The sequence below is a fragment of the Trachemys scripta genome, chromosome 5 (genome assembly GCF_013100865.1).
Source record: "Trachemys scripta elegans isolate TJP31775 chromosome 5, CAS_Tse_1.0, whole genome shotgun sequence".
Lineage (NCBI taxonomy): Eukaryota > Metazoa > Chordata > Testudines > Emydidae > Trachemys > Trachemys scripta.
In genome coordinates this window covers 115,372,641-115,398,021 of record NC_048302.1, presented here as the reverse complement: position 1 = coordinate 115,398,021, position 25,381 = coordinate 115,372,641, and the positions used below count along the sequence as shown (strand labels likewise).

The 25,381-nt window shown below is 43.3% G+C and overlaps 1 protein-coding gene across 2 annotated transcripts in view; it reads right to left on the bottom strand.

Moving 5' to 3' along the window:
• WFS1 (wolframin ER transmembrane glycoprotein) overlaps nucleotides 1-16,755 on the bottom strand; it is a 50,037-nt gene extending 33,282 nt beyond the window's left edge. For both annotated transcript variants that reach the window (XM_034771677.1, XM_034771678.1), the window contains exons 1-2: nucleotides 16,650-16,755; nucleotides 13,173-13,379 (exon numbers count right to left, since the gene is read on the bottom strand). In XM_034771677.1, coding sequence (XP_034627568.1) covers nucleotides 13,173-13,374 — 202 coding nt within the window. In that variant the 5' untranslated portion in view covers nucleotides 13,375-13,379; nucleotides 16,650-16,755. The remainder of the gene's footprint in view (nucleotides 1-13,172; nucleotides 13,380-16,649) is intronic.
• Nucleotides 16,756-25,381: the final 8,626 nt, after the last annotated feature.

Genomic DNA, 25,381 nt, shown 5'->3' with positions numbered 1-25,381 from the left:
TGAAGAATGTAAGCAAGAGAAGGAAATGGGAATTTTATTTAAACACTTTCTCAGTCAGCAAAAGCTGAATGGAATTTAATGGGACATGAAAAGGAACTTTTGTTTCCTGAGGGAGTTCCCTTTGCCAAACATCAAAGGCCTGCTGCAAACAATGGAGGGCTGAGAGCTTCTCAAAGAAAAGGTCACAAGAGCTAGGCAGACTATGGGTAAGACTGTCACAGATTCTGTGATTTTACAAGACCTCCATGACTTCCTGAAAATTCCAATAATTCAGCCCTGCGCTGAGAGACTCTGGCTTCAATAAATGCGCAATTTATTGTTTATTACCCATGTCCTATCCGTGACTTTACAAAAATACCCATGCCAAAATCGTAGCCTTAACTATAGGGTCACTATTAGCTACCCTTCATAATAATATTGAGCTGAGATGGCAACCTCTCTCATCCCGCATGTTGAGAATTCAAAAACAAAAATAGTGTGTTTGGGATAGAAGTAGCAGCACTCAGGAGGGGAAAAAAAAAAGAGAATTACAAAGTGATGCTGCATCTCACTCTATCCAGTAACAGTCTGTGGTTCTTTAATCGGGATGGTTTGAGCAATGAAATAACCTACTTTTAAACTCCCATCCAGATTCTAGATGCAGATAAAAACATATGACAAAATAAAAGATTTACTTTACAAACAGGTGCTGCGGAAAACGTAGCTACAAAATATATGGAAAAGTAAGGCGTTTGGCATATATTCCCTTGGGAAGGCAAAATTGCTAGAAGTATGATTTAAAATGGTTCTCTCTGGTGCAGATTTAGACTATTACCAATGCACTTTTTGAAGAGTGATCTGTACATTCTGTAACAAAAATTAGTGTTCTAATAGCTTTTAAGTGTCATCAGATTGTACTATTAAAGCATTCAGAAGAGCCAGTTTCAGCCTCCCTGGAGAAATACTCCTACTCACATTCCACAGGTCCCAAAAAGTTCTCTACTGTTCTGCATTGTGCCTGTAAAGGAATGAAGTATTTAAAAGCAGATCTTAAGCATTATGTTCACACACATGCTTTATAGAATACAGAAAGCATGCACGTAGACATAGGCCCTGACTGGAGATGGTCACAATGTATTTTTGCAAAACATTACTGCTGTTCTTCAGCTAGCTCTAGCCTTGAACTCACTAGCTGCTCATTCATGAGGGTAGACTTATTTTGCATGGGTGGTTTCAACTGAGCTCTGTGCAGGCACAGAGGTCTGCCAATGCAGATCTCATTGCAATATTAAGGCCATATATACAGGTGCAATATCATATTTTAATTCCACAAATTCAGCTTCCATGTTACATGATCTTAGGATATGTCTACACTGCAACTGGAGGGTAGGGTATGTCCACACTACAGCTGGATGGTGTAACTGCAGGCACGTGTAGGATACATTTTGTAGCCTGATTCTTTAGTGGTTAATAATTATTCCTGATTGCTGATTAATACCGATTTAAAGAGCTGGGGATAGTAGGGTTCTAGTCCCAGAATCAGACACAACGCAATTAAAATTAACAAGTTCAATATTTGGTGGGGAACCCCATCATGTACAACACCACCACTCACACTGAGGGCAAAGCCCAATCAGCACAATTAGAAAAGACAAGAAAGCTCCAAACCAAATAAGCAAATAGCAGTAATACAGAATTAGTGATATCTTTGATATTCTTGGCATATACTCATATACCTATATACTCACATGCTTCCTTTGATACGATAGTGAGAGTGAAAAGACCAGCTCTGTCCCTGACATGCCAATCTCGTCCAATGGTCCAGACCGACCTACCTGATGACCGAAGATCAACTCCCTCTACATGGTGGCCTGGTCTATTATAGGGCCTAAGGATGATTGTCATGAATATTCATGCAGACGCCCAGCCTCCCATCTCCACATCTAACTTCCTCACTCTAATAATGTTGGGGTGCCTTTATCTTATAGGTTAGCATATTAATGGCTTTACCTTATGACCATAGATGTCAATTAATCGCTAAAGCAAATTTGTGGTTAGGCATCTGCCAACAATTTTATCCTAGAATAACCAAACCTGGTTTCAGTTTAACATTCCTGCTGTTGCCTAGTATCTTTATACACAAACCTCCCCCTTAAACACTCTATTCCCAGTTCCCCAAAACCTTGGGGCAACCATTGGCCATCTATCTATGCTGAAGTTCATAGGTCTCAAGCCTTATGCTAACTTGCTTAAGCCAATGTCTTACAGGAAACAGGCCTGTTGGTTTCTTGCATTACTGCTAAGTAAAATAAAATGCGAAAGCTAGTTCTATGGGCTACCGTTTACCCAAACCCATGGCATTGAGTCTCAAAACCCAGGTCAAAGCATAAGCAAAGCAGCTTAACAAACAATACTAACCATACTGGTAAATAAAATTTAATATAAAGCCTTTTAAAACCATAAAAGGCACTGCTAGTGTAACCTTTCAAGCAGCTTTTCAACTGGTTGAGCAAATGAAGCCTGGAATATATATATATTTTTTAATACTGTGAATAAAGCATTTTCATGATGAATGTTGTCAGATGTTCCATTTTCAGTATCAAGTAGGGGCACACTGACAGGGCTGTTAAGAGTCTAGAAACTCAGTCCCACTTTCTCCAGGAGCAGTAGTGTCTCTGTAGTTATGTTAATAGTCTTAGTCACGCCACAACTGCAAATCATCAAATCGCATTAAGCTCCAAAGGGAGCAACTTCTGCATCCCCACAAGGTGAGGATAAATCATGAAGAGAGCAGTAAAAAGTGTGTAGGTGGAAAAATGAAAGCGGTGATATCATATAGGCTACATATTTTAAAAATTATAAAAAAAAAAAGCAAGATTCCAAAGGCATTACATTTGCATTTCTTTCCAGTGTAGCTATTATTGTACAATGAACATTTAAGACATTTAAAATAAGTCACACACACAACTATAATTATAAAAACAGTTATGCCTTTTTTTTCCCTGCACAAGATTCTTTTTGCAGAAATATCCCTCACCAAACTCTTGATCTCTATATTCTAGGATCAAGATAAGTCATTAATATAGCCCATAAAACAAAATCTTTATTTAAAAGAAGGGATAATTTTTACTTAGCAATTTATTACAGAATTTAAAAAATCCAAGAGCTTGAATAGTTACGATCATAAATCTGACATTCCCCTCAGACATTCATAGATTTTAAGGCTAGAAGAGACAACTATGATCCAGTTTGACTTCCTGCACACCACACAATTTCAATAATTCCTGAAATGGAGGGAATTATTCTTCCTTATTACATAAGTGAATAGTACTGAATTACAGTTGAAATAGAGCATCTTTCTAAGAAAGACACACAAACTCAGTTTAAAGATTCCAAGTGATGATCAATGTGGTAAGTTCCACCACTTAATTATCCTCATAGATAAAAGCTGTGTCAAATCCAATTTGATTTTTCCAACTTCAAGCCACTGGAACTTTACACCTTTGACCATTACATTAATGGTCAAATGATTAATTATTAGATTACAACCTTAAAAGAATAGTACTGATTTGGGTCAGTTACCTGAAATCTCAGAATACACAAACCACAAAAAACAAGACCTTGGAATTTCATTTCACTATTGAGGAGTAGCCGATGCTGTTTTGGCAGTAGTGAATGAAAGTATTCTCAGTAAACTTCACTGGCAAATACTTGTATCCAGTTCTCAAATAATGGACAGTTTCTTAAAACATTTGTACTATCGCTGTCTTGAAGGCCGCTCCTTGCATTAGCCAATATCAAAACTTCCCCATGTTTTAATTTTTGTGGTGTAATGAGAATTTTGTAGGGCAGACAGAGGGACACAAAGAAACATTAGAAACTTATTCCCCCTCCTCCCCCCGGCAAAAAAAACCCAAAACATTTTAAAGTTTTACTCTATAAAATTACCTCCAGATGCTATAGTTGTCAAAGATACTTAACTCCACAAATGAAAAGCATAAGTATCTTTTGGGACGGGAGTTACCAGAGGAATGAATATACATTTTATAATTGGAAAATGGCTGCAACTAACTTTGGAGAAGCTATCCTCCATATATATTAAGCCACTCACATCTACACTCAGGTCTAAAATCCTGGTCCCAGAAGTGAAAGTAAGCCAGTACGGTCCAGGACGGCATACCGGTAAGAACTGGTATACAGCCAACTGTACCAGCAGGGCCACTGATGAGGGGGACCAAAAGGGGCAGTTTCCCCAGGGCCTGGCAATTTAAAAGGGCCTGGGGCTTCCGGCAGTGGCTGGAGCCCATGGACCTTTAAATCACCACTGGGGCTCCCGGCCGCCGCTGTGCTACCGCTACCACGGGGATCCACCGGTGATTTCACTGCAGCCGGAGCCCCTGGCCCTTTAAATCGCCGTCAGAGTCCTGGGGTAGCGGTAGCGGTAGCCTGGAGCTCCGGCAGTGATTTAAAGGGCCTGGGGCTCCAGCTTCCCAAGTGACCGCAGCTAGATTGCCATAGCTGCATCTTACCAGGAGTTAGGTCGGCCATAGCTACAGCATTCAGGGGTGAGTACTGTAATTATGTTGTCCTAAGTTTTAAGTGTAGTCCTGGCCTCCATCACAACAATTTATAAAGTTAACTCTTCTGTAAAATATACACAATAACTAGACTCCTCCAAGCATGTGTAGAACCCCAAATATATGTACAAACAGTGTGCAAAAGATAACCCCCATTCATAGGGTTCTCAATTTGTACAAACACTACATAAGAATGGCCGTACTGGGTGAGACCAAAGGCCCATCTAGCCCAGTACCCTGTCTTCCAACAGTGGCCAATGCCAGGTGCCCCAGAGGGAAGGAACAGAACAGATAATCATCAAGTGATCCATCCCCTGCTGCCTATTCCCAGCTTCTGGCAAACAGAGGCTAGGGACACCATCCCTGCCCATCCTGGCTAACCACCATTGATGTACCTATCCTCTGTGATCTTATCTAGTTCTTTTTTGAACCCTGTTATAGTCTTGACTTCATCTGATTGCTCAGGATTCCAGAACCCTATTTTTCTTCTCTAATAGACTTGTAATAAACAAAATGCCTGTAAGAGCAAATACACGGACGAAGCATCACCTCATTCTTAAACCCTAAAGCCATAACCCCTCAAAATCTTTTCAAACTCCCCAGACAAACTGTTACACTTTCTGATCCCCCCCTTTGCCTACTAGTCCCCTCAAACCCTGCTGAGTGGTGGAACACAATGGCTGGTAAGTATTTTTGCTGTGTGCAAGGGAATATGGACAAAGACAATCTCCTTCACTCCATTCTCTGGCTTTCTCCAGGCCCCAGGATGTCCCTATCTTTAATGGGGAGGGAGCTTATCAGTCAACATCCTTTAGGAGAGACTGTTGCTGTGACAGTGTACCCCATAAGGCTTTATGGGGGGGCGGTGCTTATAAATGTATGTATGACATAACTGGAATATGTTTTGTGCTGCCTGTGCCATGTAACATATCTCCGTAAAGGTTATGGTCTACTATATCTATTCATCCTATTTGTACATATATATCATTTTCTACTCGAGGTTAAGAATATGGGCTGTATGCTTGCCTGATTTCTAAGTAAGCTTTGTGAGGCATTTGGTCAGCTTCTTTAGGAAGGAATTCGCCAGGTTAAGTACCTGATCAGGAGACACTTGAGGAACAATGCATCTTGGAATGCTCCAATCCACATGAGAAGTCTTCCTGGAGACATGCAAGATGCCATGTGGACAATGGCGTGGGCCTGCAAAGACTGAGTCATGCAGGGGCATGTGACTTGCCCAGGTGACCCCAAAACTCCATCTTGGAGCTGGACTTTGCATAGGAGGGGGGTCTCCACCCACAAGAGAGAGTCTATTTAAACCCAGGGGAGACCCCTCCATTTTGTCTTCAGCTGGCTAAAGAAGGAGCCTCTCCACCCCCCCCCCCACCAGGATACTTGAAGGAGACTGAAACAAAGGACAGTAACTACAGGGGGTGTGAGAGATTGCTGGACCCAGGCTAAAAGGAGATTAGCCTGTAAAAGGGAGCACTCTGGAACTGGTGAGGAAATTATCTGATTTCAGTTTGATTAGGCATAGATTTGCGCATTTTATTTTGTTTTGCTTGGTGACTTACTTTGTTCTGTCTGTTACTACTTTGAACCACTTAAATCCTACTGTCTGTATTTAATAAAATCACTTTCTATTTAGTAATTTACTCAGAGTATGTATTAATACCTGGGGGAGCAAACAACTGTGCATCTCTCTATCAGTGTTATAGAGGGCGAACAATTTATGAGTTTGCCCTGCATAAGCTTTATGCAGGGTAAAACGGATTTATCTGGGTTTAGACCCCACTGGGAGTTGGGCATCTGAGTGCTAAAGACAAGCACACTACTGTGAGCTGTTTTCAGGTAAACTTGCAGCTTTGGGACAAGTGATTCAGACCCTGAATCTGTGTCTGGAGCCAAACAGGAGTGTCTGGCTCAGCAAGACAGGGGTAGTCTTGGCACATCGGGTGGCAGCTCCCAAGGGGGTTTCTGTGATCCAATCCATCACAGTTGCATTAACTGGTCAGAAGCTATTTGCAAGCTACCACATAAAAGTTATAAGCGGGACGGAAGGGTCCAGACTGGTCTTCGTAGCCAATTCCCATGTTCTCCAAGGTATTGTATATTTTCACCGCCTCTTGCAATTCTGAGGTATGCCAGGACTGTTTTTGTTTTAAGCAGATACTAGCTTTCCTGTATATTGCAGACACGTATACAGATGACTCATTGATTCCAAGCTCCAGAAGCCTTAATTAGTCATGTATGTACATCATTCACTGACAAATTCCCTGTCAAGGCACATTTTTTGCTAAATCAATAGAAAGTTAACTACTCTGATTTTTATTTAGTATTCAGCCCGTACCATTTTTCCCGTTCCTATTTTATACACAAACTTATTTCTGCAGGTGCTCTCCAGAAAGGACTTTAATCATTCCTGACAGGGGGAGTTGGGAGAGAACGTTTGTTCTATTGAAAACAGACTCTATGCTTTAGGTTTGCTGAGTCTCTGCCAGTTGCATGTTGCGGTTTACATTCAAATCAGTACTGATTTATATAAAGAAACTTCATGTTATTGTTACCACCCACTGTGAAAATCAACTATTTGAAAAACCTTTGAAAAGCAAACAGATTTCCTAACAGCAAATTAATAGAGGTACTGAGAAATTGCATGACTGGTTGATGCAAAATCCCTCAACACAGGAGCTTGATCCAATGGGACTACTTGTAGTCTCAAAGTTAAGCATGTGCGTAAGTATTTGTTGAATCGGGGTAGAGTGCTCAGCACCTTGCAGGACTGTCCCTTAGATCAAGAGAAAGAGATTACCCAGAACACACAAATTGTTGTCACATCTCCATAAGGTTATTATACTGTACCTTTAAACACAGCATATTCAGATGAAGTTATGGAAAATATACTACAGATACATAGATTCCAAGGCCATTGTGATCATCTAATCTGACCACCTATATAATACAGGCTGCAGAATCTCTCCAAAATAATTCCAAGAGATTATCTTTTGGAAAAACATCCAATCTTGATTTTAAAATTGTCAGTGATGGAAAATCCATCATTACCTTGGTAAATTGTTCCACAGTTAATTACTCTCACTGTTAAAAATGTATGACTTATTTCCAGTCTCAAATTGTCTAGCTTCAACTTCCAGCCATCGGATAACGTTCTACCTTTCTCTGCTAGACTGAAGAGTCCATTATCAAATATTTGTTCCCCATGCAGACAGTTATAGACTAATCAAGTCATCTCAATCTTCTCTTTGTTAAGCTAAATAGACAAGTGCTCTGAAATTTTATTGGCAGGCGTATGGAAGTGCTAGAGTCACAAGGGAGTTACGTAGGCCATCCCAGACAAGTGCTAATATGTTTATACCATACTATCGAGGTATACAGAGCTTGAGATACTGTAAGCATGTTTTAAGGTAACATTCTTAAAAGAAACAGTATATATAAATTCTCCCTCCTCACAATAAGTCTACTCAGAAATTACTGCTTCTAAATCACTTCAATTACAAATTTAAGTCTTTAGAGTTGACAGAAATAGGTAAAATATATGTAATGAGTCAGCTGAAAGTGGTCAATACCTTTAATATTTTGCAAATTCTAACTATTTCATTTGGAGTTATAGTGACAATCCACTGAAATTATTAAAAGTTATCTACAATAATCAGCTCCGCATATGTTTCTCAATGACACTTTGGTGGACTTTTCCATTCTCTTTTACCTATTCACAGTTTCAGTCGCTACCAAAAAAGGTATTAATGACACTTTGCAGCTGCTCCAAGTAAATGACTCCTTAATCCACCCAAGTAAAAAGTCAAGCTTTGCCCCCTCATGAGGAGCCTGCTATCCTATGTTTTTCCTTTCAAAAACAGAAAGGCTATATAATTAAATATTGGTACTTACAGCCTGGATTCTCATTCTTCCTTGGCCCATCAGCAACAAAGCATCTCTCCACTTAAAAACAACTTTAAGATATTCTGATTTCCACCATTCTCTACTGGGAATACCTTCTCTTTCAGTGCTACTACTTTATTCCCTGTTTCAAATAAGGCTCTAGGTTGGGTTCTGTTGCATGTTTGGTGGTATTTTTGGAGGAGGCGGAGGGGACTTTCCTTCCCCAAAATCCAAGGAACCAGTATTATGGTAGGTAGTATTTTTGTAGAAAAATGCAAAGTCATGCATAGTGCATGAAATAATTTGACCTAGACAGCCACACTGCCTAAATTAAATGTAATCAATGATGCAGAAAAAAGACCCAGGCATCCTGGTAGACAGTTCAATGGAAATAGATGCTTAATCTTCAGCAATGTTTAAAATGTTGGGGTAAGTTATGAAAGGGATAGAGAATCATACCGAAAACATACTACTACTGTATAAATTGATGGCATGTCTGCACACTCAATACTGTATTCAGTTTTGCTCATATCTCAAGAATCGTAAAAGAAAGAACGGTTCCAGAAAAAAAAAAAAGGGTGGGTGGGTGGGTGTGACTAAAGTGATTAGAAGCATCAAAAAAGACTTCCAAAATGAGAATTAAAAGGATTAACATACATAATTTAGAGAAGAAACATGATAGAAGTATACAAAATTATTATTATACAGGTTATTCAGATGCTCCTGTTTATCCTCATAATACAAGAACAAGAGCATATTCAATAAAATGGAGAAGCAACATATTTAAAATAAAAGTAAATGCTTTTTTTAAATTAACAGAATGCACTGTCAACATACTGAGGGCCTGCAAAGAGATGTAATTGAGACTAAGAGTTTAGTAGGATTTAAAAAAAAAATTGACATTTATACAGAATCAGAAATTACCCAGATTGACTGGAAAGGGAGAATATCATACCTGCCAGCACCCTTTATATAGAATACCAGTAGATTGATAGTAGGTATATATTTTCGTAATTTTGCATAATTCATGAATAGAAGCCATGCCTTTCTGTTTTAAAATGATGCTATAACAAAACCTGATACATTTCAATGCTCCATTTCTCCTATTGTTGCTATTCTCTTCTTCATGTTGAAGAGTACTAAAAAACTGGGGGATGAGGGAGAGGGGAAACAAGTACCTGCCAACTCTAATCCTAATTTAATCATCATGTAATTAACGTCAAAAGTGTCAATTCTTCAACAGCTCTGTACTACTTAATTAGTGGGCGAGATTAGAAAACTGATAATGATATATTAAGGAGGCAAATTAGAAAGTCAGGAATTCAACAAATGATTTTCCCCCAAAAAATTTGCTCATTGGCCCAAGGGAACTGCTTCAATTCCAGAGTTACCCTTCCCTAATTACGTGAAAATTGTAAATCTGAAAACTATGGGCGTAAAACCAACAATATGTTTGCTTAAAATTATGTTTTGTGGCACTCTGGGGAATCAGTAATTTAAACTGTTAGAAGTTGGGGAAGCAAAAGGTTAGTTACTTAGATTGTAAACTCTTACTTGGATCACAGATTCTTTGGTCAGAGATTGTCTTTTTTGTTATTGTGTGTACCTAGCATGATGGGTTCCTGTTTTCTGATTAAGGCCTCTAGGAACTTCTAAATGAGAAATACAAGACTATTTTAGAGACGGGATTATTAATACATTTAAATCACTCCAATTTCATATGGAATTCCATTCTAAACCCAGAATAAGGAAGAGCAGCAGTTTGTAGAACTGAGGCCCTACCAGGAAACCCAACCAAACACATATATAGGTGCTTAGTTTAATGCTTATGAATAATCTCAGGGACTTCAATAGAACTACTCACATTTAAAGTTAGCAAGCATGTAAGTATTTGCAGGACTTGGGCCCAGATTTAAAATTTGTATTAAAGCTAATGTTAAAAATAAATTATGTAATACATAGGTTGAGAAAGGAGTGTCTGTACATCTGGGCATAGTAACTCCTTTCACAACCTATGTATTACTTTTTTTTTTTTTTTTTTTTTTTTTAACATTAGCTTTAATAAAAAATTTAAATCCGGGCCCCAGTCCTGCAAATACTTAAAAGAGTTAAAAAAAACCCCAGTGGTCTGGTTAAATCTGGAACACACAGGTGTGGCACGTAGGTGTGAGATTCCAGACTAAGTTTAAAACCTGACTTCAGGGGTCCAGAATACTGCAAGTGGACACATGTCTCATTCCAGGAACAGTACCTTCACTTTCCATTACTTTTAATAATTTATTAAGTCTCTCTCCATGCAACTTGAAAGCACCATCTTGATTTTCAAAACGTATCATGAATTCTGATCAGAACTCCTACATACCTACTAACCCATGGGCCATATCCAGCCTGCGGGACCCTTCGCTCTGGCCCCCGAGCTCCTGCCAGGGAGCGGGGTCAGGCCAGGCTTGCGGAGGAGCCAGCCCAACTCCCCAGCAGCATGGTGAGCAGGTGGAGGTTAGCCCCTGGCCCCTCCCCTTCTGCTTCCCTCCCTCCCTCGCAGTCACAGTTCCCCCAGTGCCTCAGCAGCATAGCTGCAGCTCCGGCCAGGTGGCACAGCTATAGTGACCTGGTTAGCGCAGTCAGAGGCAGGGAGCAGGGGGAGTTTAGGGGGGGGCTGTAGGGGGGTGATCAAGGGGCTTGGGCCCTGCTGCCGGGGACAGGGGTAGAGCAAGCCAGGGCCCCCCGCTACCCCCAGCATGCTTCGCCCCTGTCCCCAGCAGCCAAGCCCAGACAGGGAGCGAGCCCTGCCCGACTGCCAGGGAGAGCAACCGAATGAGCAGGGGAAAACACACAGGAAAAGGACTGAGCCCCGCTTTTCCCCACCCCACAGGTAACATGGGGCGGGAAGAGTAGGAAGGGTTGGATGGGGCAAAGGTGAAAGTAAGCCGGTCCGGTCCGGTGTACCGGCAGGAGCCAGTACGCCGTGCCGGACTGGACTGCTTCTGCGGCAGTGATTTAAAGGATCCAGGGCTCCAGCCACTGCGGGGAGCCCCGGGCCCTTTAAATCTCCACCGGAGCGCCGGCAGCCAGGCTTGGGCGGGAATTTAAAGGGTCCGGAGCTCCGGCCGCCGCGTGGATCCCAGGGCCCTTTAAAGCGCAGCTGGAGCTCCGGCAGCCAGAGCTCCGGCAGCCGAGCTCCCACGGTGATTTAAAGGGCCCGGAGCTCTATGGCGGCTGGTGCCCCAGGCCCTTTAAATCCCCGCCCGAGTGCCAGGGCTCCCAGCCGCCTCTGAAGCTGATAGCTCCAGGATGATTTAAAGGGCCTGGGGCTCCCAGCCACAGCCGGAGCCCCAGGGCCTTTAAATATTGAAAGGCTCCGCCTCTTCTGGGGGAGGCCACGTCCCCACTCAGGACTCCGGCATACCAGTAAGTCCTTCAAGTTACTTTCACGCCTGGATAGGGGGCAAGGGGCCTCCAGGGCGGTGGTCAGGGGGTGGGGAGCAGGGAGGGTTGGATAGGGGGCTGGAGTCCCGAGGAAATGGTCAGGGGGCAGAAAGCAGGGGTATTTGGATAGGATCCGGGAGTCCCAGGGGGCAGTTGGGGGTGGGGATCGGGGGGGGGGGAGGGGTGTTGGATGGGGATAGGGGTTCTGGGAGGCTGGATGGGGGCAGGGGCCAGGCCATGCCTTGCCTCGCTGTTTTGGGAGGCATAGCCTCCCCCAGCCTTCCATACAATTTCTGTTCCCGATGTGGTTCTAGGGCCAAAAAGTTTGCCCACCCCTGTACTAACCCATCCACATTTTTCCACGTGAATTCATTCAAGAGCATAGGTGCACTCACACATGCCTATCACAACATGTGGTGTACCTCATCCCCCAACAACTAAGTGGGTGAAGCGAGACAATCACTATACACTCAGATGAACTCATATAGAAAAATAAAAGACAAAAAACACCATATCACCCATGGGTGGACACTTTTCACAAAGCAATCACTGCATATCGGACCTCTCAGATCTTGTCCTCAACAGAAACCTGCACAACACCTTCAAAAGATAAGCTTGAGAGCTTAAGTTCATAACTTTGCTAGACATTAAAAATCGTGGACTCAAAGGCATTGGATTTATGGCTTATTACAACAATCTGTAACCCACTAACTCTCCTTTGTCCTACAAAGGCAAAGTTGTTAACTGCCTATCTCACCTTGAATGGTCTCTTGCAACATGTGTTAACCCCTTATGCTTAACAGTCTTGTATATAGCTGTGACATTGGAGTACCCTTCCCAGACCTGAAAAAGAGCTCTGTGTAAGTGTGAAATCTTGTCTCTTTCATCAACAGAAATTAACCCAATACAAAATATTATCTCACCCTCATTAATTAGATTACACATTAGAGAGACAATTTTAAGAAGTTAGTTAAAAGCAGTTTCTGGTATTGTATTGCCTTCGTGCTTGAATCCCCCTATTTTTTGTGTTTAAAAACCCCTCTCTCTTTCTTGTTGCTGTGTGAACACAAACAGAGAAATAGATAAACTACACAGGGGAAATAGAGACAATTATACACAAAACAAACTTTTTTCTCTCTCATCTTCCATCTTATAGTACGTAAAAAAATTCACACAGTAATGTATTTTTCAAATTGAAGATGTTGCGATAAACTCCTATACTTGAAGGGACAATACCTTACTGTCTTGATTTTAGAATATGCAAATCTTGCATAATTAGTATTTCAGACTCACCGCTTCTTTCAGCTCTGTCCCTGCTGTTAGAATGGCTGGTAGCTGACGGGGAAAAAGTTGCAGAGGACAATGAATCTCCTGAAGGTGAACCAGGTTTCTGATTACTCTCACTATGGCCCACAGTAGCAGCTGCATTTAGCTGAGACCTTCCTTGCTGTGGCTGTGGGTGAGAAGGACTTGAAGGATCGGGATCTGAATCCATTTCAGCTGCAAGCAAAGAGTTAAATTTATAATTAAGAAAAAAGCACACACTCATAATTAGATGGCATGCATCTTATGTAAAACCAAAGTGCAAACCTCTTTAAGCCCAAATACATGTTATGATTCTTGTTCTGACAAAATGTACAAAAAGTCAGAATCAACATAAAAGCGTTGGCAAGCTTGCTAAGGCATCTTTTACACATGGAATTATTCAGAAATAGCTAGTGCTTCTCTGCTGCCCCTAAATAGTTTAATGCAGAAGGGACAGTTGGTTGAAATGCAGATCAGCAGATGGACTATCAAATCTCATACCTGTGTCAGTGTACAAATATCTATACAAAAAACAGGGGCTGCCCATCTGCACTCTGTATTCAGATCATGAAAGGGATGTGCTGCAGACCCTGAGGCATGCCCATGAGATGGCTGGGAAGAAAAATTCCAACTCCCTCACCCCAATCCTTTAACCGAAGGACTTGGATTTACGTACATAGGGGTGAATTTTATCCAAAATGAGCAAACTCCTTTTGCCTTCCTGCCCACCCCCAAAGTAAACACTGTTTCATAGAAAAACATTTGATAAAATCTTTAAGGGGGTGGATTTTGAAAGGCATAAAGGGCAGTTAGGAACAAAACTCCCATTGAAAATCTCCCCCATGAAGATCAAAAGGTCACTGCTATTTTGTAAAAGGTTCCTTAAATATGTAACCTTTACAGAAAAAAGTTAGCTGAACTTTTTCTTTTATAGGACTGGAAGCAGAAGGATGTGTGTCACCACAGCAAGAAGTGTGATAAGTCATATCATGTCTGAAACTGACTTAACTGAATTTGAAGTCTGAGCAGAACAAACTTTGCAGAAGCAACTTTAACTTAGTCAGCGTATTAAACTCTCACTTCTAATCCTTGATTTTCCAAAAACATGCATACCCATGTGTAATAAAAATAAGCTATGAACACACAGCCCAAAAATATTAACTGTAATTATAGTCTCAAAGATCAATACTGACTTCAATGATTTGGGCTGACAACTTGAATTCTGCTTGTATAGTGATCACTAAAAATCGTAACTCATAAAGGAATAAACATGTCTATGATAAATATTTACCTTGTAAGGTACTAAGTAATTTAGACAACTCACTTGCTGTGTTTTTATCAAGAAAAAAGATTACAGTAATGGTGACTACTCGCTGTCTGTATTATATTATAACTTGTATTTCATAACACGAATAACTAAAACAGTTCTGCCTTAACAGATGCATGAAAATGCAGAGATTAAAATGTCCTTTCCCAATAAAGCAGCAGAATTATTTTTAATCATTATGATACAAAAGTTCTCTCTCAGTTGGATTCATACTTAACCCTGCTACTTTAAAGGGGAACACGGGTGGGGAAAATAAGGCAGAAGATAGGATCCCTGACAGTAAAGAGTAAGAAAGAATCCTCTTCCCTGGCCACAGAAAACTGAATTCTCCATAACTGATTGATTGGGGGCTTCCTGTCAGTTCTTTATTTCAACAGGTGAGGAAAGCATCTCCCCAGCATTTCCAAGGGAGGATGAAAATGTAATTTACTATAAAAAATAAAGAGACATTGCCACCTTCAATTAGGCCAAAAATTATAACTTTGTAAAAAAAAAGTTTTTATAAAATACAAGCCCTTTAGAAGTGTTTTTAAATTAAAAAGTATTAATGAAGACAGTTTTTAAACAAGTAAACTTTCATATGAAGTATTTAAAACCCAGCCATTATAACACCAACAGTCTGAATGTGAAACTGGGCATAAACAAAAGTTTAACTGACTTCATTGCCCAAGCTGAAAGAAATACAGAAAGTAAACAAAGAGCTTAGACAAAAGTGAACTGGAGTTTTAAAACAAATCTTACCTTTTTGACCTAAAGGGTTACAAGTAGAATAGGCACATTGGTTTACAATATGTGATTTATAACATGACCAGCCTCTTAAACATGCAAAACATTACAAGTATGTATTCAGTGACCTAATCTCTCATGTGCTCTCACTATCTTTTCATGTTAAAAGCCCTCAGCAACAGACAACTCCAGTGACAATACCCATCCCGTGATTTGCTTGGGAAATCCTGAAAAGGGGATGGGTGGTAAGCGTCGAGTTTTAAAAAAGGTCCTAAGCCAGCATGTATAAAGCCTTGTATATGCTCAGAATACTTTCTGAATAAGCATTAATACAGTTAAAGTGATCCTGCAAAGGACAGGAAGGAGTGTAAAATACTGAACACAAATGCAAGGAATAGAGTTTGAGGCTGGATTGTTTGGGACTCCCTACCAAAAAAGGGTGTTTGGCACACACTCCGATGAGCCAGCGCAGCAGCTATCTCAAAAGGGCGAGGAAGAGCAGATGCTTTGCTTGCCCCAGTCAGAACAGTTTCTTGGGGGCACCCCACTGAAACTCAGCAGTGTGGGGCCCAAAGTTTCAGTCCTTCCTGATGTAGCCAACCCCTTACAACCTGGCAGCCCTGGGGCATCCATCAAAGTGGCAGCACAGGAGAGGGAGGGAAGTTGTATCCTTCTGGAACAGCAGGTACTTTGATGGCTGCTTGAGGCTAGCAGGTTGGGGGCAAGGACAACCCGAGACTAAACTGAGAGCATCTTAGGGGCTGCCACCGTCTGGCCCCCACAGCCTCCTCCTGGTGGGGTAGGCTGGAGAGTTAGGAGGCAGATTTCCACAGTGAGCAGCAGCCCCGGGAATGGATGAAGCTAAGGAGATCCTGGATCTCTGCTCATAGAAAAGAAGCTGGACATGACAATGCAACTTACTGAACTGCCCGGGGCTGAGTCCAGGGTCCCAGTGCCGAGTTCTGCTTCCAACGGGCACAGAAAGGCGAGAGGGAGACAGGCAGTGGGTCCCGCTTCCGAGGGGGATGCGCAGCTAGGGGGACGCAGGCAGTAGGTCTTGCTCTCGAAGGGCGTGTACAGCTGGGGAAAGGGCGTCCCTGCACCCGAGGGGGGTGCACAGCTGGGGAGGTCTCGTGGGTGGGGTCCCTGCTCCCGAGGAGGGTGCACAGCTGGGGGGACGCAGGCAGTGGGCCCCGCTCTCGCGAGGGTGCACAGCGGGGGAAAGGGGGTGGGCGCAGGCGGTGGGTCCCGGTCCAGCGGGGGAAATGGGGTGGGTGCAGGTGGTGGGTCCCGGTCCCGCGGTGGGGTGTAGGCAACCCCCCAAGAGCTGCGAGGACAGTGTCCAGCGGAACAAGGGGGGGTCCCCTGTTTGCCAGAGGCTCAGAGCCCCGGCTGCAGCTCCAAGCACTCACCTGAGCCCGGCAGGGCAGAGTCCCCAGCAAAGTTGGGCTCCAGCTCCTCCCGCGGCTGCGCGCAGACTCAGCGCGGCGCCGGTGCAGCCTACAGCCCTAGCCTGGGAAGCTGCCGACCCCGCCCCCCTCTCCCTGCCCGGCCCCCGCCGCGGCTGCAGCCAGCCGGCGCCTCGCGCAGGGGTAGCCCGCCTGCCACTCACCGCGCTCGCGCTCCCCCACCCCCCGGGAAGCCACCCGGGGAGCTGCTTTGTCCCGGCGCTGGCTGGGGAGCAGCAGCGTGGGTGGGACCTTGCAGAGCCGGTGCGGCGGGGCCTGGGCTTGGGGCGGGGCGGGCAGAGTTGCGCTGCGTGTTTTCCTGCAGCGAGAGAGGGAGGCGGCTGGAGGTTACTGCACTTGCTGGGCCTTGAGAGCGGGCCTGGGAACCGCTGGGGGCAGGGCAAGGGCCGGGGGCGGGACAGATGGGGCTGTGCAACGTGACCTGCCAAGGGCAGCCCTAGGCACAACGGGTCCTCACTCACCCCGGGCCTCCCCCTCCGCGCCCACACGCTGGAATCAGGGGCGTTACCGCGCTGCAAGACTACGGGAGCGAAGTCCGGCCCCTGGTTGCAAAGGGAGACAGTGGAGTTTACATGCGCCCGGAGTTGAGCCTGCAGAGATTCCGTGTGGCGCTGAAGTGCCTCCCCGAGAGAGGGCTGAACATCTCCCAAGAAAGCCCGGAGCCCAGCTTTCACAGATCTCAAGTACTTAATAACTCCCATCAACTGGGGATCCTAGTGCCTGCCCAAATATTAATCAGCGCATCCTAGCATCACCTTCCTGGGGGGGGGAACCGAAGTCACACAGGAAGGCTTGTGGTATGGGAACTGAAGCCAGCTTTCCAATGTCCCAGAGCAGTACCTGACCCATAGGGCTTGGTGGGACAGACAATAAATATAACAAACTGTAACATGTTTCGCCCAGACTTGTCTGTTCAGAAACACAAGGGGGCGGGTACATGACTGGTGCAAGGGAGTAGTTCATAACTTCCTCTATAATAGCTTTATCTAAGTACTGACATGGTCCCCATCAGTATACAGGAGAAACTCACAGGTCTTCACTACGGGGCGGGGGGTCGATTTAAGATACGCCAATTCAGCTACGCGAATAGCGTAGCTGAATTCGACCTATCGGAGCCGACTTACCCCGCTGTGAGGACGGCGGCAAAATCGACCTCCGCGGCTCCCTGTCGACTGCACTTACTCCCAACTCCGCTGGTGGAGTAAAAGCGTTGATTCGGGGATCGATTGTCGCGTCCCGATGAGATGCGATAATTCGATCCCCGAGAGATCAATTTCTACCCGCCGATTCAGGCGGGTAGTGTAGACCTAGCCTCAGAGTGCGGATCAGTGTTCATGTCACACTCCTGGTTAGTGCCTGACCCAGGCCGGGGAAGTTAATGATCCAACCAGCGGACCAAAGGTGGTGATAAATCCTGGTCAGGTGCCACCCGAGGCATGTTGTACATACTCACGAAGTCCTCACCCTTACGAACACCTCAGGAATGGAGGTTGTTCATACTTCTGAAATATTTGTAACTTTGCATGAAATGTTATGGTTATTCTTTCAAAAGTTTACAACTGAATGCTGACTTAATACATCTTTGAAACTTTACTACACAGAAGAAAAGTACTACTTTTAATCCTCTTAATTTAAATGAAACACGCACAGAAACAATTTCATTACCTTGTCAAATCTTTTTTAAAATTTTCCCTTTATTTTTTAGTAGTTTACATTTAAGACAATGTAACAAACTGTAACATGTTTTGCCCAATAAGACAGTATTATACTGTATTTGCTTTCTTTTATTTTTTCGTCTCTGCTGCTGCCTGATTGCATATTTCCAAATGAGGTGTGTGGTTGACTGGTCAGTTCGTAACTCTGGTGTTCGTAACTCTAAGGTTCCTCTGTATATCTGAGTGCTACCCACATGTTTACAGATTCCAATCTTCTTCTTCCTGCTGGGGAGGAGAAATATCTTGACTAGTTTAGGAGGCAGAGTTGTTTACGTGAGTGTTTGTGTGAGTGGCCTGGTCAGCACCTAAAACTTAGATTGACCTAACTGGCGCACAGGGACCTCAGAGATGTAGTTAAGCCACCCTAAGCCCAGTATAGGCACTGCTAGGTATCAGGAAGAATTCTTCTGTCAACCTGGCTTCCGCTTCTTGTGGGGGAGGATTTACTTCAGCAACAAAAGTACCTCTACCGTTTGTGTTTATAATATAGCACTGCAGAACTTGCTGCCACTATAGAGCGTGTAGTGTACACATACCCTGAGATCTGTGTTGCTTTCCTTAAAAAATGAGGTCTCCATCATACTTTTGTTTTCTAATCCCCATCTCCTGTTTTATGAGCTAAATTGTGCCTTCTGATATACAGATGGATATTTCACTGGGGTCAGCATGTGTGTTATTCTCCCTGAAATGTTTTCTCCAAATAGATGCGCACACATACTCAAAAAGGTGAAATCCTAGCCCCATTCAATTAATAGCAAAATTGGCTGCAGTGGGGATCAAGATTTCACCCTAAATGTGTTGTTTTTTTTTTTTTTAATAAAGACCATAGTAGGAGCTGGTCTTGAATATCAAAGATCATACAAGTTTTTTTAATTGCTTTTTTCTTTCCTATGTCGGTTAAATACAGTTAATTTACTGCCTTCCCCTGTCCGGGTTTCTTGCTTGCTGAGAGCCTGCCCCAGCATAGGTGCTGACTCACGGGGAAAAATTAGTGGATGCTCTGCACCCCTGGCAGCCAAGCTCCCTTCACCCTCTGCCCCCACCTCCTCCTCCTCCTCTCCTGAGCGTGCTGCATACCCGCTCCTCCACCTACCTCCCAGCGCTTCCCGCCCGGCCGCCACCAAACAGCTGTTTGGCAGCGTTAGCATGCTTTGGGAGGGTGGGAGGAGGCGGGGATTTGGGGAAAGAGTTGGAATAGGGGCAGGGAGGGGGCGGAGTTGTGGCAGGGACTTGGGGGAAGGGGTTGGAATGGGGGCGAGGCAGGGGTGGGGCCTCATGGAAGGGGTGGAGTGGGGGAGGGGCCGGGGACCGAGCGGGGGTCGAGCAGCCACGGAAAGAGGGAAAGTCGGCGTATATGTGCCCCAGTATGCTCCATGAAGGTGATACCTCTGTACCTTCTGTTCAGCATTAAAGAAAGGTGTCTGTATCTGCATAGTGCTGAAAACCAAGGAAGGGTGCCATTTCTTACTCCCTTCGCTAAGTCTTTAGTGTATTTTTTCTTCTCTGGTTGAAGGAAGGCAGCATTCCATGAGGTGCTAATGTTCTATGCTGGCACTTCTAAGCTGAAAAAATCATTGAGTGGGAGAAAGTGTACAAAGTTAGAAAGTGAGTCAAATTCCACGTATGTACAGAAATAAGGCTCATACGATGGGATTGCAAAGTACTCAATCTGCACAGAGCAGAAGGTTTTTTTAGCCTAACTTAAAACTTTGAGACATGGCCATGCAGCAAGTGGATGCAATCCAGAGCAAACTGGTGAAGTTGTCTCACTAAGTGGCCAAAAATCAATCATAGAATCTAAGCTAGTGCAGAACATTTCATTGTTGACTTAGGCCAAAACACCCTTTTGTGCAAGACTCAAGAAGGGAAAAAAAGCCCTAGATCAGTTAAACAAGCATAGTAACATACACAGTGGAAATATTATACATGCACAGTGGAAACATATTGGTTGAAAGCTACAGTAAAGAACAGAACTATTAGACATAGATGAACAGGACATGTTGGGAAGAGTTAACACAGTTTTTGTAACTGGCAATCATGCCTTACCAATCTATTAGAATTCTTTGAGGGGGTCAACAAGCATGTACACAAGGGTGATCCAGCTGATACAGTCTACTTGGACTTTCAGAAAGCCTTTGACATGGTCCTGTACCAAAGGCTCTTAAGCAAAGTAAGCAGTCATGGGATATGAGGGAATGTCTTTTCATGGATTATTAACTTGTTAAAAGATAGGAATAGGGCAAGAATAAATGGTCAGTTTTCCACTACGGAGAAAGGTAAACTGCAGGGTTCCTCAAGGATCTGTATTGGTCAACATAAATGATCTGGATAAATGGGAGAACAGTGAGGTGGCAAATACAAATTACTCAGGATAGTAAAGTTACAAAGGGATCTCACTAGACTGGGTGACAAAATGGCAGATGAAATTCAGTACTGATAAATGGAAAGTAATGAATATTGCAAAAAAATAATCCCAACTATACATACAGTATGAGGTGTCTAAATTAGCTGTTACCACTCAAGAAAAAGATCTTGGAGTCATTGTGGATAGTTCTCTGAAAACATCTGCTTAGTGTGCACTGGCAGTCAAAAAAGCTAACAATGTTAGGAACCATTAGGAAAGGGTTAGATAATAAGACAGATAATACCCTTATGCCACTATATAAATCCACAGTATAACCATACCTTGAGTACTGCATGTAGTTTTGGTCACCCCATCTCAGAAAAGATATAGTAGAATTGGAAAAGGTACAGAGAAGGCAATGAAAATCATTAGGGATATGGAACAGCTTTCAAATGAGGAGAGAGATTAAGACGACATGGTCTCTTCAGTTTAGAAAAGGGATGATTAAGGGGCGATATAGGAGGGCTATAAAATCAGGAATGGTGTGGAGAGAATGAATAGGGAATTGTTATATATCCCTTCACATACCACAAGAACCAGGGGTCACCCAATGAAATTAATAGGCAGCAGGTTTAAAAACAAACATAAGACATTCACACAATTCCTGCCAATTTGTGGAATTCATTGCCATGGGATGTTGTGAAGGCCAAAAGTATAACTGGGGTTAAAAAGAAGTAGATAAGTTTATGGAGGATAGGTCCATCAGTGGCTATTAGCCAAGATGGCGAGGGATACAGCCCCATGCTCTGGGTCTTCCTAAACCTCTGACTGCCAGAAGCTGGGACTGGAACACAGTGGATGGATTACTCGATAATTGCCCTGTTATGTTCATTTCTTCTGTAGTAGTTTTCACTGGCCACTGTAACAAGACAGGCTATTGGGGTAGATGGACCATTGGTCTGACCCAGTATGTCCATTCCTATGCTCTTATATGAATTGTTATTTTAAAACATGAACAGATGCAATAAGTGTTAAATAAATGTCATCTAGTGAGAAGAAAATGTGATATATACTGAAAATGACATTCATAGTTATACATTTTGAAATATTAACATTTGTATATTTCCAAATGTATGGTTATGAATGTCATTTTCAGAAATAAAACAATTCACAGAAATGAAACTGTTCCTATCTCTATGTAAATCATATTTTCCATGATTTAATTTGATTAAATAATTTTAACTCTTAATGTAATGAACATACATAAACAATATATTTTTACAATATATTTTTCCTTTCTGAGTATATATCCCTGCTCTCTATATTTTTTCTGGACTGTGATTCAGATCCCTACATTTCTTTGTAATTTATCTCTTTGCTTGGTTACATTTGTGATATTTTAAACACTTAATTTTTGTCAGTCTATGGGAATGATTCTGCTTGAATTGCTCCTAACCAAATATTTCTGACATTCGGCCTATCTTGGATCCTTAGATTTTTTTTTTTTTTTTAGTGCAGTAGGAGGATTTAGTCCTTGTTTTTTTGCACTGTTACTCACTCCTGACAGCAGCCATTAGTCAGAACTTGATAATAGGTGGGATAAGATGGGCAGACAGAGCATAGAGAAGTTATCTCTAGAAACTAAAGCACTTTTATGAAGATCACAAACTCAATCCACTGTACCTGTGATTTTATTTTATGTATCGTGGAGGATCTGAAAAGGTATATATTGCAATGATTCCCCTATAGCATCTATCAGATTCCAAGGGGAATCTTGGGAAATCTGCAATACACTAATACTACTACTTTGCACTTGTATAGTAATATTTAGTCAGTGATATGAATCACAAAAAAGGTCAGTTATTTCCACATCATTGGGACTTTTAGATGGGTTTGAAATTTGATATAAATTAGAGTTCATTTCAGGAGCAACTGGCAATACAGTCTGAACAAATTTGAACTTTTTATTGAAAGCAATTGAATCCAGATAAACAGATTAACCCATTTCAGTTTTTTCCTGCTCTTCAGAGGAAACTAAACAATTTGAGACATTTTATGTGTTTTAATCTCTTGCCCTCTGGGCATACTCTACTGAAGGTCTCTTGGGTAAGATTAACAGCATGTTTGAAGAGCTCCTGTGGGAATAGGGGAAAAATATCTCCTAGCTGTGCATAGGATTTATGGTTAATAACATGGTGTCACACCATGATATAAAACTTCATGGAAACAGAAGACTATAGGGTTCAGAGTGTATTGAAAGGGGTATCTTTATAGTTGTGCTGTAGTGTTACTGCTATGTTGGAACTAAATTAAGTTTTATTGGAATAATATTTAGCATTTATACAATCACTTTTTATCTTCGAAGTGCTTTAAAAATAAATATTTACACAGCCATGTGAATATTTGCCAAGATTTTCAGAAATAAGAGCTTAAATGTAAGCTCCTAAATCCATATTTACAAAGCTAAAGTAGCCGCCTGATTTTCAAAACTTCTGTGCACGCAACAGGTCAACCAGAGCTATAATAATTATGCCTTGAATTTGGGAGGCTAATTTTTGGCTCCAATTTTTGAAAATAGTGTCATTTATCTCCATTTTATAGATATCCCTCCCAGGGCCGTCCCTAGCCATTTGAGTGCCCTACGCAGCCACCCCTGGGGCTGTGTGGGGCCCCAGACCTCTCCCCCCACCAGGTCTGGGAGGCAGGAGCTGTGGGGGGCCACCTTTGGGAGGCCCAGAAAGGCCCGGGAGATTAGCGGGGGGCCGGGACCAGCCCGCTCCGCTTCCCTTGCCCCGGCCCCAGCCGTATCACTAGGGGAAGGGGAGGGAGCTTGGGGGAAGGGATTTCCCCCCCCACGCCGCCCCCGGCAGCAGCGGGAAGCGGAGCAGCCCGGCCCCAGTCCACTCAACTCTGCCTGCTCCCAGCTGTGGCACTCTACCTCCTGCTGCCGGTGAGAGCTGGGGGCGGTCCTTTCCCCAACCCGAGCGACATGGCTGGGGCCGGGGCAAGGGAAGCAGAGCAGGCTGGGGCCACATTTCTCCGCTTCCCACCGCCGGTGAGTGCGGGGGGCGATCCTTTCCCTGCACTCACTGGCGGCGGGAAGCAGAGCGCTGCAGCTGGGAGCTGGCGGAGTAGACCGGCCTGGGGCCAGGTTGCTCCGCTTCCTGTCGCTGCTGGTGAGTGCGGGGGGTGGGAGAGGTGGAATGGGGGTGGTTCGGGGGCGAGCAGGGGGAAAGGGTAAGGTCAGGGCAGAGGGAGTTGTCCGGGCCCCCGCCCCCAGGGACGGCCCTGCCCCTTGCGGGGGGCGGCCGAGGGATAGGGCTGGTCGCCAGGGCTGGTGCTGCCATATGCAGCACGCAGCTGCCTAGGGCACCATGAAATTTGGGGCAATTTGGTGCCCCAAATTTCATGGTGCCCTAGGCAGCTGCGTATGCCTAAGGACGGCCCTGATATGTGTTTTGCCCAGAGATAAAGGTATGGTCCCTGTATTCCAATTTTTCCTGACCACTTGGAAGTCTTGTCAGTATTAATTCTTTCCTTACCTCAGAGGCAAATTGAAAAGTATACTGGCTGTAGCAGCCATGCAGTTAAAATTCTAATTGCTTTGAGTGAATGACATTTTAGTAAAACAAGGCTGTTTTTAAGAAAGTGAGTTTTTGTAGTCTGAACCTAATATGGCTTTTATCAGGGACTTAAATATATGTATTGTGTTATTTGTTCAGTTGCTTCCTTAGGCTGGATGTCTGGTTTTATTTAGATAGGACTCCTGCTACTGCAATTTGCTTCCCCCACCCACCAATTTACACCTGCTTTAAGATATAATTCTATACAACTGATTTGGCATTCAGTGGGTGTGCATAACAAGTGTAACCTACATGCTGAAGTGAGGGTGGTAGCAGGAAAACAACTAGCACCAAGGTGTAAAATGAAAATGAAGCCTTCCTCTGCTTCTTATGCCCATACTATTCCAAAGGTTTTATTCACCCATGGTATAAGTCACTCCCACTGACTTCAAGGCTGAATACGGTCTTGGCAGCATGCAGTAACTCCCACTCATTGCACTAAACTATTCAGTGCAAAAGTTGGTGCAAAGTACACTCCATTGCCACTTATGGCAAGCTTACATCTAATATGTAAATTTAGATGTAGTTTACATCACTGCTGAATTTGGCTCAGTAACTTCTACAGAAATAAACAGCTAAAATACAATACAACATGCTGAAAATATACTTTGAAAATGAGTCAAATTCACCAATGGTGTAAACTTTCATTGTCAACTCCAGTGGCTTTATTTTGGCCCAATGAGTTTTATCACGCACGATTGGTTTGCAGTTGCCATTGTCAGATTTTGCAGTAGCTTAGCTGACAGTCACCGCTGAAGAGAAGACAAAAGTCAGAATATTGTAAGAATTTTGATTACAAGCCCATTTTAGACATTTACTGTGCTTATACAAAATGCCATGGCAACAAGAACAAAGGATCCTATAATTGAGCCCTCCATGTCGTTTTGTGCAGAAACAAAATAATCACTTTCACAAATACTGTATAAAGTTACAGAGTCAGTACTAGTTGCCTCTGGCCAATTCTTTTAAATACTTTACTCAAGATATGATAGA